The following is a 15522-nucleotide window of genomic DNA, read 5'->3' on the forward strand; positions in this document are numbered from 1 at the left end:
CATAGAGATTAAAGCTGAACAAATGCTCTTCTTCACTCAGATCACTGTACAGTTGAGGAAATTAAGGCTCAGGGAAGTCAAGCACCTTTCCCAGAGTCAGAGGTAGCAATAAACAATAGAGGTATAAGTGGTAGCTATTTTCATTATTACTAAAATATCTGAAAAGGATAATAATTTTGATGTCCCATCTGAGAACTATTGGGCTGCTGAATTTGGAATCTGGATCCCTATTGACTTTGAATCAAATGCCTTTTTGACCCTGCTGACAGATTTCTACCAGGTCTTTCATTCACAGCTTATCAAAAACGTTTAGACAAGTAGGGAATAATGAATGGTGTGAATGTATTATACGAAGGACAAAATTATTGGGAGAATTAGCAAGGACATCTCACAGAGAGATTGTCAACATTAGCTCATTTGTGGATATAGAAACCAATTGACCAAGGGGATTCTGGAGTATTTCAGGACAAGGTGGAAAGAACACATAATTTGGAGACGCCAGAAACAATACCTGAGTCAGAATTTGTTGGTCGGGGTGTTTGTGGGAGTGGTGATGTAAATATTTACCAAAGACTAGAGTGTTGTCCTAGCATTGGCTGCTATGGCAGGGTAGCCCAGGAAGAAAAAAGAATTTTCCATCAGCCCTAGGATTAGGTTTGACAACAGAGCCAGCTCTAAGTATCCTGCTGACCCAAGTAGGGAAGTATCTCAGAGGTCTTAGCGAGAATGTGTTCCCTTTATTTTGGTTTCCTGTTCCCTCTGCCCCAACATTGGTGTTGTTATCTTGTCATTTCTAGGTATGTGGGGAACTTGGCGAGGATATTTGACTACTCTCCTCTAGATCCAACACAGGATTTCAACACACAGATGTAAGTGCCAGGTCTCCATTGGGGAGGGGAGAAAAATGTGGAGTAGAATTGGAAAGATTCTCTAGCAGTCAGAAGTAAATGACTGAAATAAGTTTTGTCATGGCCCTGGAGACTTAGATAATGGGATAACCATTTTACTGGCTGAAATGTCAAATGTAGTGTTAATTTGGGGAGAGGATGACAACCTGGCGGTTCATTGTTTTATTTATTTGTTTCTGTGCTTTACTCCAGGGCTAAGTTAGGACACGGCCTTCTCTCGGGCCAATATTCCAAACCTCCCATGAAATCTGAGCTCATTGAACAGGTGATGAAAGAAGAACATAAGGTAAGTCCATGTGCGGGCACTTACAGTTCTGATCTGTAGGTACAGGAGCCCTAGAGCTCTGCAAATGAACATGGGCTGGAAGGTCTCCATGCTTCTTCACAAAGTATAAAAGCAAAGATTTCATTCTAGGAGCTGACACTTTTGTTTGCATTTCAAAAATTAAGACCAACTTTTATTTGCAGAGTTACTTCTCTACAGACCTTTACCTTTGTTCTTAATCTTGTTTAGTTATTATAGTCATGTTTGAAAACTCTTTGTGACCACATTTAGGGTTTTCTTGGTAAAGATATTGGAGTGATTTGCCATTTCTTGCTCCCGCTCATTTTATAGATGGAGAAATTGAGGCAAAAAGGATTAAGTAATTTACCCAGGATTACACAGCTAGTAAGTGTCCTATTTGAACTCAGAGCTTCCTTTCTCCAAGGCAGGCTTTCTATCCACTGCACCACATGGATTTTTATATTGCTTATGTTTATCAGAATAATTCTATAATTTTCTATAAAACACACCTAGACTATGAAAATATTCAAAGTTTGGTCAGTGTGAGTCCATTTTCTGTCAACCAAGATAGCAGTCCGTCTATAACATAGAAGACAAGAATAGATCAGAACCAGGTTATTGCTTGAGGCCCAAAGTGGTTAAGTTTTTTCATCAGGATCACATAGCTAATATTGAAGTCAAGAAAGGGCTTGTATAGGAGATAGCTTATGAGCTGAGTTTTGGGAAAAAACCAGAGATTTTTCAAGTCTGAAATGAGAAAATTGGAGAGAATGATCCACATAAATCCTTATGTTAACATACCACAATTTGTTTAGCCATTCTCCAGTCAATGGGTAGCTATGTTGTTTCCAATTTTTTGCCATCACAAAACGTGCTAATATAATTGATTTTTTGGTGAATATGAGGACTTTCTTCTTATTAATGACCTCCTTGTAGTATTTTTCCTAGTGACGAATTTCATGAATTAGTAACTTTTTAATATAATTCCAAAATTTCAGAATGGATGTACTGATTCACAACTCCATCAGTAATGCATTCATGTGCCTATTTTCAAATAAAGGGGATGTTTTCCTAATCCTGGATGTCTCCCAAGTACCTATCAGTGTGCTTTCTGCCACATTTATCAGTTCAGAATCATTTAGTCAGCTTATATAATTTACTTGTGACTTTTAACATGTAATTTTTAGAAAATGGGATTATAGTAAAAAAACAGTTGGCACAGACATTTTTCCCCCGAACCCCCAAAATCTGTTCTATTTTTGGATTCGAGTCTTCTTTTTTTCTGTCTCTTTCCTCTTCTTCTCTGCTTCTCTGCTTTTCCCCATCTTTCTCTTTTTCTTCCCTCCTCTCATTCCTCCCCAAGAGATTTCTTCTTAGAAATGTCTCCTGTCTACATATAAACACTTGCCTAATCGCATATGTCTCTGTTTCTTGGACAGATATTTGCAGCTGATTACTAGGGCATGACCAATTTTCTTCAGCCAGTCCAAAAACCTTCCTGTCTGATGTCACATATAGTTTCACAACTCATTGAGATGCCTTTGATTGATTTGATTCAGTTGACATGAATCTCTACCTTGTCAAAGTCACTTTAAGTGCACTGGGGAAATTTGATTAATTTACTTAATCAACCTTCCATCATTACATGGTGCTGAGACAACCTATGCAAAAGCCTGGAGATGGAGGATGGAATGCCCTAGATTCTTGGGAAACAGCAGAGGCCATTGGAATACAAAGTGTGAGAGTAGGAATAATATATAATAATCCTAGAAGGGAGGCTGGAGCCAGATCATGAAGGATTCAAAAAGCCATACAGATAAAATTATGTTTTATCCCAGAGACTCATATTTTAGCAGTATCACTTGGACTGGAGAAGGGAAAGACTGGTGTTCTGAGTCCAGTTAGTCTGCCATTACTTCAGTCTAGATGAGAGGTGATGAGGGTCTTTGTCCCTATCAAGGGTATCCTTGATGAAAACATGAGAAGGGAATAGGCAAGTCTTCAGAGAGGCATTTACCTTGGCAATGAGAAGGGCCACCTCCTCATGAGCATCAGGGGTGAAGGAGGAGAGGGTTGGTGAAGATGCCTGATTCCTCTATCATCCTGATAATAGTTTTCACCATATTGTGTCAATTCACCACGTGGCTTCCCTGACCCTGACCTCCATAGGGTCTTCTGAGTAGGAGACCCCTTTCTGCTGATATCCAGTGAGTCTGGTTTGAGATTTTACTTTAAGTACTCTAATTGTCTGCATTTGTATTGATGAGATAAAGAAAGTTCTTGCATTTAACGATGCTGGAGCATCCCAAACAGAATGTCAGGCTAGCAAGGTTAATTTCTGCATATTTCCAAAGCCCATCCTTGGATTTGGGCCAGCTACTGCCAGAGCATTCTCAATTTTCTCCCTCACCCTTTAGCCTTTGAAAACATTTTATTTCCAGCTCTTGGCTTCTATCCTGCAGTTATCCTTTAACCCTTTGGCTACTATAGTATAAACAGAGAAGCTGATACCTAATTCATCTGAATTCAAAACCAGACCCATTATCTTTTTTTCCCTCAAATTTCTACAATTCTGGAAAGCATCACCTTTGTCCCAGGCACCCACACTTGTGATCTCAGCATTGCTTTGACCTTCTCAGCTTTGTTTATCCCATGCATCTTATGAGTAGCCAAATCTTACTTCTGCTTTCACAGCATCTCTCATCTGTGTCTCCCTAACTCCATTCAGAGTGCCCACTATCTCATGTTCTCATCATCTCTTACCTAGACTCACACTTGGATAAGTTTCTCCTTCTTCTGCTTCACTCCACCGAGGGGAAATTAAGATACGGGCTGATGGGGCTCATTACAAGTGGATATTATGCAATTTCAGTTGGGTCTACCTGGTAGCATGGCAAATATTCTATTCCTCTCTAATCAATACATCAATCCTCTCTCCACAATAGCTGTTCCAAATCTTCTTGTCTCTTCTGAAGTCCCTGAACTCATAAGTCCTTCATAGAGATTTCACCCAGTGGGACACAGATTCTCCTATGGGTCTTTTTGTGGTCTGGGTGCAAGATTTGTGTGAGATTCCAAGATGGAGATGGGAGATGGGCCTGCTGCCCTTTGATTTTTCTTCTTCTAAAACCATGTTCATACGGTTACGATCTGCTTTTGTGGATGGCATACCAATGCAGTCACAGATCCTCCACTGTATTTGTCTTGGAAATGCTTTTTGTTACTGTAGAATATTCCTGGCTTTTAAGCACTGTATCCATAAGTTCAAGTTTGATTTTACTCTGAAATTAGGAGCGATTACAGAGCCCAAGATGCTCATCACATTTATTGGTGATTGATATTGATCATAAATTATTGGTGATTTTTTTTGGACCAAACTCTCTTAGGTGAAATAGAACTTGTACATAGATATGTTTCTCTGTGTGTATAAGAGGCGGTGTGTTGTAGTAGATAAAAGTTGAGAAGACCTGGGTTGAAGTCCCAACTCTAACAAATGCGAATACATGAATGTACCAGGATGATCTGGCCAGGTCTCTGGACTTCTCAGGTCTATCCCTCCTCATTGTAGCTCTCAAAGACTGTAAGTTATTGGGAGAGGAGTTTTCTCATTGGGAGCTTAGTTCATTGTCCTCTCTCCCCAAGTCTCCTCTCATTGAATTCCATGTGCATGTGTCTCTCAGCTTGCAGAATGGTTTCTAAATAGATCTGACTGTCTTTCCCTTTGGTCAGTGAGCTGCACTGGCTCCCCATTACCTCCAGACTCCAATGGATCATCAGCTATAGGTGACTCAATATAACAAGGATTTCTAAGTCATCAAAAATGTTCAGGTACTCTGGTGAATCTATGATTGTCCTTCTTTCTACCTTCCTACCTTTCTAAGCTTCTAGGGTACCTGGAGATAGGGTTCAGAGGACAGATTACAGGACATGGAGTCAGCAAGACCCAAGCTTGATTTGCTTTAAGCTTACTTTACTAGCTTTGTCACCTGGACAAATCCCTTAGCTTTTCTGTACCTCCATCTTCTCACCTATAAAATGGGGATAATAATAGGGCTTATTTTGCAATGATAGCAATTATTATGGTTATTGCAATATTTTACTCTTCTACATTAACTTCCTTGTGTTTCCTCAAACTCAACACAGCCTTTTATCTGTGCCTTTGCAACTGTCCTTACCCCATTTCTAGAACACCATGCCCTTGCACTTCTGCTTCTTTCCTTCAAGACTCAACTTCATCAGCACCTGTTGCAGGACAACCTTGGAAGTCCCTCTCACATCTAGTGCCTTCCCCTCTCAGATAGAGCACAAGACCTGGAGTCAAGAGGATATGAATTCAAATCCTAGCTGTGTGACCCTGGGGAAGCCACTTAACCCAATTTGCCTCAATTTCCTCATCTGTAAAATGAGCTGGAGAAGGAAATGCCAAATTACTGCATTATCTTTGCCCAGGAAACTCCAAAACGGGTCATAAAGAGTCAGTTGTGACTGAAGAACTATAGTCCTGTATATATATATATATATATATATATATATATATATATATATACACACACACATATATCTATGTCTTCTGTACATTATTTACAGGTTGTCTTCTCCATTAGATTGTAAACTCCTTGAGGGCAAAAACTGTCTTTCTTCTTTTTTTATGCCCAGTACTTAGCACACTTTCTGTCACATAGTAGGTCCTTAATAAATGTTTATTGATTGGTTGATTGATGTATCCACCATTAGGATGTGAGATCTTGGAGGGGAAGGACTACTTTTGCCTTTTTTTTTGTATCCCCATTGCTTAGCACAGTGCCTGACACATAGTGGTCTCTTAATAAATGCTAATTGATTTACTAATCTCTATTTAGCCCATAGTCAGTGCTTAGTGAATACTTGCTGAGTGGAAAACTCATCTTTGCCTTTGTATCATTAGTGTCTGGGCCAGTGGGCTGGCACATAGTCAGCAATTTATCATGCTTGTTGACAGACTGACTCTGATGATGGGGAAGTACCTATACCAACTTAATCTTGGATCTTTAAAACTATTGAAGTGTGTTTGCATATATGTATTTCAGCTTCACTCAACAAACATTTTTATAATGCATACTGTGTGCAGGGCAGATAAAAAGGCGATGCAAAAGCTTAGCTCAACAGAAAGAAAAGCAAATATGGCCTGACCTCAGGGACCAGAGCCAGGGACTTTTGATATTTACTGTTAGTAAATATAAAATCCTTACCTTCCAAAAAGATTTCAAACCTCTGTGGTTTATTGTCTCCTTAAGGACAATAATGAAAATATTCATTTTTTCATTTAATATGATTTCATTTTTTCCAATTAGATGTGAAGATAGTTTCAACATTAATTTTTGTAAGATTTTGAATTTCAATTTTTTTGTCTCTCTCTCCCTTCCCTCTCCCTTCCCCAATGAAGTAAACAATCTGATAGAGGTTTTATATATATATAATTATTGTGTATATATATACACACAATAATTTTAAACATGTTTCCATATTAATCATGCCATGAAAGAAAAATCAGAGCAAAAAGGAAAAGTCACAAGAAAGAAAAAAAGAAAACCAAAAAAAGTAAAAATACTATGCTTTGATCCACATTCAATCATCATAGTTTTTTTCTCTATGTGGTCAGCGTTTTCCATTCCAAGTCTATTGAAATTGTTTTGGATCAATGTATTGCTGAGAAGAGCTAAGTCTATCAGAGTTGATCATCATACAGTCTTGCTGTTACTGGAAAACTCAACTTTTAAAGTAAACAAGTAAACATTTGTTAGCTATGAAAATGAAATTGCTCTGCCTCTGATGAAAAGAAGAGTTGAACCTGAGTCTCTTTAGTGTGATAGAACCCACTTGTGTTATGTACTCTCTGTGTTATGGTATTGATATGGCAGAAGGTATACACACACACACACACACACACTGCTGTGTATTTTTTTGCAAGTGCACAGATTTGAAAAACATTATTAAGGGAAAGCAAGAAATTCAGAAGAAGGAGAATGAAACAATAGAAAGAAAAAGTGAAGGGAGAAAGAGGACAGATAGAAAGGGAAGGGACCAGCATTTGTAAATGCCTACTATATGACAGTAGATCTTAGGATGATTTGGAAATAGGAAGTCATTGAGTCCCTTATCTTGAAACTGAGGCTCAGAAAGGTTATGTAACAAAAGTAGGATTTAGACCAGGTTTATCCTTACTCCAAATCGAGTTATGTTTTGCAATGGTCTCCTTGTGTTTCACATCTTCTAGATCTGTTGGAAAGATTAGGAAATCCAAGTGGAAATCCAAGGAAATTTCCAAGAGGAGCTGCCCAATAACATGAAAATGTTGATTTACCCATCTCTTAGAAATCAGCTTATCTCCCAAGTTCATTCTTGACATTAGCATTAGTCTAGGACAGATCAAGGAAGAATATATATTTGTTAGGTGACTTTGATGGGCACGCTGCAGTGTCATATTCCCGATAACCACTTTTAGTGCCAAGCTCTAGAAATGCAGAAATCTCATTCTTTCAAGCTGACTTTCATCTGTAACATAGTGAAGACATTCCTTGGACGAAGGAGTAGCTTTCCCCACCTCCAAGTAGAATTCCTTGAAAGTTCTACCATTTACTGAGGCCATATTCGCTTATCAGGGACATGAACCATTTAAATCAACATATTTAATCAAACCTCTGGATTGGCAACAAATCAGAATTCTTCAGCACTGTTACTGGTGCTCGTATAGGATGTGCTCCAGGGCAGCAACTTTGTCTCTCATTCATTAATCAATACATTAATCCCAAATGAAAATGGGCAGTAACATGCTGTGTCTTTGTTTAGTGAGCCAGGCTGGAAAATTGCCTACGTAAACATTTGAGGGTGATTTTGGATGGTGCAGTCTGTTCTAATTTTAGCTGAACTGTTTTGCAAGGGTTGATAAGCAAAGTAAGTACAGTATTCTATAAATATGACCAGTTCCTCAAATGCACGTCACTCTGTTTTAAGACTAGAAAACTTATGCCTGTTTTCTTAATTATAGATTTTCTCTCTCCAGAGAGAAAGCAATTTCCTAGAGGGCAGAACTATTCAGATTTTACTCTCTGTCCCTATAATGAGGCAGTGTTAACATGGGAGATTGTGTATTTGGATTGGAATTAGGAAGAACTGGGTTCTTACACTGTGCTCGGCAATAAGCCAAACATGAGAGAAAGGAAGGAAAGGTAAAAACATTCTGGACTCTCAAGGAAGTTATATTTCAATTGGGGAGATAGCTTATGGATCAAAAGACATAGAATAAGATATATATATATATATATAAAATATGTATAAACTATATATGTGAATATACTATATACATATACACACCTATATCTATATCTATATCTATATCTATATCTATATCTATATCTATATCTATATCTATATCTATATCTATATCTATATCTATATCTATATCTATATCTAGATCTATATCTATATCTATATCTATATCTATATCTATATCTATATCTAAATATAAGGTAAAGGAAGAGAGAGAGAAGGGACAGAGACAGAGAGACAGAGAGAGACAGAGGCATAGATCTGGGCATTATCTGTATAGAAATGATCACTGAGCTGGTGAACTAATCAGGTGAGCTAGGAAAGAGGGAGAAGGGATGAGTGGCCAGGACTGAGTCTGGCATGTTTGCCACTTGATTGATCTGATAACGCAGAAGAATCAATGGCCCACAAATCCAGCTTATAAGCATGGAATATCACAAGAGAGTTAAAAGAGGTCATTGATTCTGAAGATTAGTAAGATCTTTAATCACTAAGATTAAGTTCCTATGATTGCACACAGCTTGTTTTAAAAATGTATACATAAGCTTCCCCCACCCCGCCCAAGAAATCACATATATCATTCCATAACAATGAACAGCTCTCAGTAAGGAAAAAAACTGAGCCTAGTGGGAAAGGAAGCACTTCTCTGTGGGGAGCGAAGGGAGGAGAGAATGGAGACATAGTGGGGGCACTGGAAATGAATGTTAATTTGTTGACCTCAGACTCTAGAGTCAAACATCAGGATTTCAAATCAGCAGGATTTCTGCTGTAACTTCTCCTGTTATATTGACCCTGTTCTGCAGGAATTTGATGGATTATAAATGAATATTACAGAATAGCTGAATTCTGGGCCCATTTTAGGGTAATGATAGCCCCATGTAAGACACACTTCCTTATCACATTTTTGGAGAAATGATCTTGCCATACACTTCATATTTGAATAAAAAGGGTGATAACTATGTCCACGTCTTTTCCCCATTCAAAAGACAGGGGAAAAATCCTCATCTCTGCCTGTTACCTTTGTGTTAGTGAAGGCAGGAAGAAAGACAGACTGGAGTCTTGTCTTCATTGTTAGATTTATAGTCAGGAAGACCGATCAAGTCCTGCTTCCCAGCATATGCTAACTGTATGATTCTGTCCTGGTCACTTACAGTCTCTGTTCTTCAGTTTTTTTTCGGTGATAATGATGGTGATAATACCTGTCTGTGGTTTCCTATCTCATAGGTTTGATAAACTTTAAAAGCATTAAAAAAATCTAACAGTAAAATCTTGGTAATATCTGGGTCTGGATACATGAGACCATACATGTGGGTACATATATGTTCAGGTACATATGGACACACCTAGATATACATGTCTATATACATATGTGTGTATGTCTATATGTGTATGTCTGTGTCTATATATATAGTAGGTATGAGTATGTAAGTATCTCCAGTGCTTGACTCAGTGCCTTGCCACATTTATTGGTTTGTTGTGTGAATGAAATAATGAAGTATAACAAGGTCCCTGCCCTTTGTTTATTTAAGTCTAAACTAGAAAAAAATAGACACTGGAAAAGTTAAATAAACATCAGAAAGTATGAGATGAATTTAAATTGAGGAGCTTAGCTCAATCAATGGAGCAGTTCCTGTCCTGCCCCCCCAATTTTTTAAATATTGTATTTTTCCCAATTGTATATAAAACCAATTTTTAACCTTTTCTTTTTCTTTTTTTTTTTCTTAATTTAACATTCTCCCCTCTCCCCCCAGGCTGGTGTTAAGTGACTTGCCCAGGGTTACACATCTAGGAAGTGTTAAGTGTTTGAGACCAGATTTGAACTTGGGTCCTCCTGAATTCAAGGCTCTATCCACTGCGCAACCTAGCTGCCCCCCCCTTTTTTTTTTTTTTTTTTACAATTTTGAAATCTGATTTTTCTTACTCCCTCCCTCCCTCCCTCATCATTGAGAAGGAAAATAGTTTGATGAAGGTTATATATGTGCAATCATGCAAAGCATATTTTTAGATTAGTCATGTTGTGAAAGAAAACATACACAAAAGACAAGAAAATGAATAAAATATGTAAAATAAGACTAAAAAATGAAGAAAAATAATAGTAAGCTTTGAATGGAGCAAAGCTGAGGGACATAGTGAGCCAAGGCAGGAACTGTTTGAGGAGAGAGATGGTCAGAAATCAGAAGCTGCAGATTCTTTCTTGTTTCTTGATAACTTGTCTCATTCAGAGGTTGTAGGTTTTCCTGATGTCATTTGTTTGTCTCTGCAAACACTCTTACTCATCAGCCTCAGCAGAATGGGATTTCACCATGCATGTTCAAGGCCTTTGTCAGCAAGAGCCACCCTGAATTCTCCTCCAACAGACAGCAGGATGCCCAGGAGTTTTTCTTGCACCTGGTAAATCTAGTGGAGGTAAGTATTCATTTTCTCTCTCTCTCTCTCTCTCTCTCTCTCTCTCTCTCTCTCTCTCTCTCTCTCTCTCTCTCTCTCTCTCTCTCTCTCTCTCTTTAAATTAAATTATAATTTTTTTTTCAATTTAAGGGTTAATAATCTTATTCCAAAAACAGTAAGATGCTAAGTTTTGCCACATTTCTGCACAGTAAATGCTCAGCTTATTCTACTCTGGCTGCCCAATCCCCAAATTTTTGAAGCTTGACTTAAAAGTCCCAGCTTCTCTGAGTTCCCCCATTTGACTAGCTGTGATTTTCTGATCTGCTTCTTTTCCATTTGTTCATATTAATTTATGTTATCTGATATTGTGGCCCAATTGAATATAAATTCTCTGAGGGACTGGACTGTTGATTTTTGGTATTTGTATTCCCTAGTGTTCAGCACTGTGCCTAGCACATATTAAGAGCTTAAATACTTGTTGAATTGAAAGTAAAGAAAAATGGAATTGAATTAAAAGTGTTCCATTATTCCAACCAGACTATCTGCTCCTTAAGGATCTTCCTATTTTCCTTTTCTTCTCCTCTTAGGATAATAATGAATCAATGGAAAAACACCTACTATGTGTCAGGCACTATACTTATTAGAGTTGGGGATACAAGGAAAGGCAAAATCAGTCTTTGCCTTCAAGGAATATGTAATCTAATGGTGTGTGTGTGTGTGTGTGTGTGTGTGTGTGTGTGTGTGAGATTAACATGTAAATAATTTTGTACAAAGAAGATATATACAAGATAAAGTGGAGATAAGCTTAGAGGAAAGGCAGCCACATTAACACTTTCTCCTCCTCCTCCTCCTCCTCCTCCTCCTCCTCCTCCTCCTCCTCCTCCTTCTCCTCTCCTCTTCCTGTTCTTCTTTTCTTCTTTCTTTTTCTTCTTTTTGTTTGTCTTCTCTTTCTCCTTCTCCTCCTTCTCCTTTTTGTTCTTCTTTCTTGTTCTTGTTCTTCTTGTTCTTGTTCTTCTCTTCCTCCTCCTCCTCCTCTTCTTCTTCTTCTTTCTGGGTGTGGCGTACAGCCAGTGAAAATGCCTGGAATCAGCAGATGGATGTCTTATTTGAGGAATAGTAAGGAGACCAGTGTCCCAGGACTGTAGAATTCTGTGGAGGGGAGTGAGATATAAAAAGATTGCAAAGTTAGAAAGAGGCCAGATTATGAATTTGAGCTTAGTTTGTCCTGACTCCCCGCTCAGCTTTCTATCCCCAGCGCTACTGCTGCCTCTATTATTAGTTTGCTGATATCTGAATGCATGAACTTGATCTAATCCAACCCCCAGAGGAACCGAATTGGCTCTGAAAATCCAAGTGATGTTTTCCGGTTTGTGGTGGAAGAACGGATTCAGTGCTGTCAGTCCAGGAAAGTCCGCTATACTGAGAGGGTCGACTATTTGATGCAATTGCCAGTGGCCATGGAGGCAGCAACCAACAAGGGTAAGACAGACGGAAAGACCAGCCCTGGTGTTCATACACACACACACACACACACACACACACACACACACACACACACGGCCCCCCCCCCCAAGAACAGAGATAATTTACCTGAATCTTTGGAAGAGAAAACTCTAAAATCTACTATGTGAAGGCCTTTCAGGAAGGCTCCTAATTATAGAAAGATAAATTAAAAATTAGTGCTTAGCCTGAGTACTTCTAATTCTTAATTATGTGTGATTTCTTAGAGGGAAAACATAAATACACTTTTAAAACACTCTGTGTGCAAAACTTATTTTTAACAACTCAGTGGGGGAGTTTATTAACAATAGCTCAGACAAATGCAACATTTCAGCTGATAAATCTGATGGTCCCATAGCATTTATTACATCCCACTTGGTGCATTTGCCCTCTTAATCTGGGCAGGAAAATCCCCAAATCTCAATATACTTTTGCCTCATGATCCTAAAAGTAATTAGGATTCTGAATGAAGGGCCTCATTCCCTGTGAAAATTAACAATGGCCATTTCCAAGGTTGCTCATTCCTTCCCCACTCAGATGAGCTTATTGCCTACGAGTTGACAAGGAGAGAAGCAGAGACATGCAGGAGACCACTCCCAGAACTGGTCCGGGCCAGGATTCCTTTTAGCGCCTGCCTTCAAGCCTTCTCTGAACCGGATAATGTGGAAGATTTCTGGAGCAGCGCCCTACAAGCAAAATCTGCTGGTGTGAAGTAAGTGTATGGGATGTGGGTGTGTATGGGGGGAGGTAGAGTGGTGAACTTGATAGGGAAAAACATGTCCCTATTTTCACAAATCTCTAAATGAAATTTGATACACCCTTCAATTACTTAAAAACATTATTTGAAAAGTATATAGGCTTTCCTGGGCTGACCAAGCCAGTTTGTTCACATAAACACAAAAGGTTAAGAAATCTTGCTTTAGAGGCACAAGCCTTTTACCTTTTAAATTGCTTGAAAAGGAATTATAATCTCCCCAAGCATAAAGAACATTTTTCAAAGCCATAACAGTTTAGAGGTAACTGAATAGTTATTGATGATAAATTCGAGCACATTTCTGTTATAAAGAAAATGGCCCAGAGAACCAGGAAATTTTTATGAAGTTTTTTTTGAAATGTAGTGAACATCAGTTGGGGAAACCAGAGAAGGAAATTGGTCAAAGAGAATAGCCTATAATTATATCCTATATTTGGCGTATTGATGGAATAGGAGAAGGAGAAAGCTGCCCTTATTTTAACCTTAGAAGCCATGGAAGTTCACAGCATATCCAACAAAGAGGACAGACTCTCTTTTCTATGTGACCTTCTTCCGTAGGCCTTTTAAACAAATCATTAATGTATATTAGAGGACAATTTCTGTAATTTAGAAATGGGAAGTGTTTATATCTCTATGCATATATACATGTATTTAGGGACTGACACCCATTAATTTAATAGAGAGAGGTAGAAAATTGGGAGTGTTATGCTGTTTATGTGTTTTTAAGCCAATGGCCTATTAGTTTACTCATCTCCATTGTTCATTCATTCATGCCTTTGTCCAGCACCAGTTTATCAAGCTCCTACTCTATATGGCATACTATACCAGGCATGGAGAGGAGGGTTAAAGGTGAATAATTTATTACAATTTTTTTTGTTCCATCCTTCCCTCTGCCTCAAGCAGGCCATCTGAGAGAGCCTCGGTGGTACTTATGTTCTTTACTTAATGAGCCTGTCTCTAGTGATGAATATTTTCACGTTTGGGTAAGCTGAGTCTAGGACCACATGCCTAGTTCGTTGATCATTGGGCCCAAAGCCAAAGTCTTCCATTTGCTAGCATCTGATGAATCCTGGATTCTGTAAGCATGGACCTTACCAGGTTAGGATCCCTTCCATAGTCCCGGGCGACATGAGAAAAAGCCTGAGTTAGAAACCCTCTACCAAATCAAGTGCTTCAGTCCTGAGATATGATGTCTTTATCACAATGTCTTAAAAGCACTAGATTTCCATTTGCTTATTATCTCATTTTGAACTCAGCCTTCTACAAGCCAAACTGTATGCTCAAGAGATAAAGAAATCCTTTGTAATTCCCATAGAGAACATAAGGAAGGTGGTCAAGGTCAACTTGACCCTCAGCTTTGTGAGTTCAAATCCGGCTTCAGACCCTTACTGGCTATGTGACTCTGAGCAAGTCACTTAACCCTATTTGCCTCAGTTTCCTCATCTGGAAAATGAGCTGGAGAAGGAAATGGCAAAGCACACCAATATCTTTGTCAAGAAAACTTCAAGATGGGATCATAAAGAATGGGACATGACTGAAATGACTGAACAACAATATATACAGCCAGCCAACTTAAGGTTTCCTGTGTAGACACTATTAGAGATGCTAATCAAAAACTGTTCAAAATCAGGTCTTTTCAAATCAGATGTAGGAAACTAGCTTTGCATTTCAGTTTCCTTAGCACAGGATTGCTCTCAGAGAAGTGTTATTTAAACTTTGGAATTTAAAAAAGTATGAACAATATAAAGTAGACATATTTTGTAAAAATATTTCCAAAAATAGAATAAATTTATTTCATAAGTAACAAAATAAGAAAAGTAATTTAAATAATATTAATACCTTCTACCTCTTAATTAATTTATTTTAATTAATCTAATTAATTTTGTTTTGATTAATCTGATTACCAATTAAATTGAACAAAAACTTAATAATTATAATACATTTGTAATGTATAATTTATTTGAATTAATTATAATCCATATATTTTAATGTATAATTTATATTATTTATTATCTATATATTATGATTTATAATGTAATATATTTGTCCTATAATCATCATCTTAAAAATTTAAAATTATTTAAATTAATTAAGAATGAATGATTTTATTTAATAACAATTTTATAAAATAATAAATATTTTATAAATAAAAATAGATTTAAGTAAAGTAAATGTATTATATAAAGTAGATGTGGGGACTGGTTTGAGACTAGATATGTTCAGGGTCACCATGAGGCTGGCTTGATTCCAAGGACAGCATACTGTCAGCTGCTCAATCCTGTTTTTCACCTTGAGAATACATGTTGAAAATACCTGATGACACATAAATACTAGAACAGCTAGAATGTCTGTTCATAGAGGACAGGGACAGTTTTCCTTTTGAC

The 15522-nt window shown here is 37.8% G+C and overlaps 1 protein-coding gene across 2 annotated transcripts in view; it reads left to right on the forward strand.

Moving 5' to 3' along the window:
* USP13 (ubiquitin specific peptidase 13) overlaps positions 1-15522 on the forward strand; it is a 125708-nt gene that overhangs the window by 84472 nt on the left and 25714 nt on the right. For both annotated transcript variants that reach the window (XM_074298259.1, XM_074298258.1), the window contains 5 exons: positions 798-869; positions 1101-1194; positions 10780-10905; positions 12210-12363; positions 12922-13096. In XM_074298259.1, the coding sequence (XP_074154360.1) occupies positions 798-869; positions 1101-1194; positions 10780-10905; positions 12210-12363; positions 12922-13096 (621 nt within the window). The remainder of the gene's footprint in view (positions 1-797; positions 870-1100; positions 1195-10779; positions 10906-12209; positions 12364-12921; positions 13097-15522) is intronic.

The sequence above is a fragment of the Sminthopsis crassicaudata genome, chromosome 3 (genome assembly GCF_048593235.1).
Source record: "Sminthopsis crassicaudata isolate SCR6 chromosome 3, ASM4859323v1, whole genome shotgun sequence".
NCBI classification, from domain to species: domain Eukaryota; kingdom Metazoa; phylum Chordata; class Mammalia; order Dasyuromorphia; family Dasyuridae; genus Sminthopsis; species Sminthopsis crassicaudata.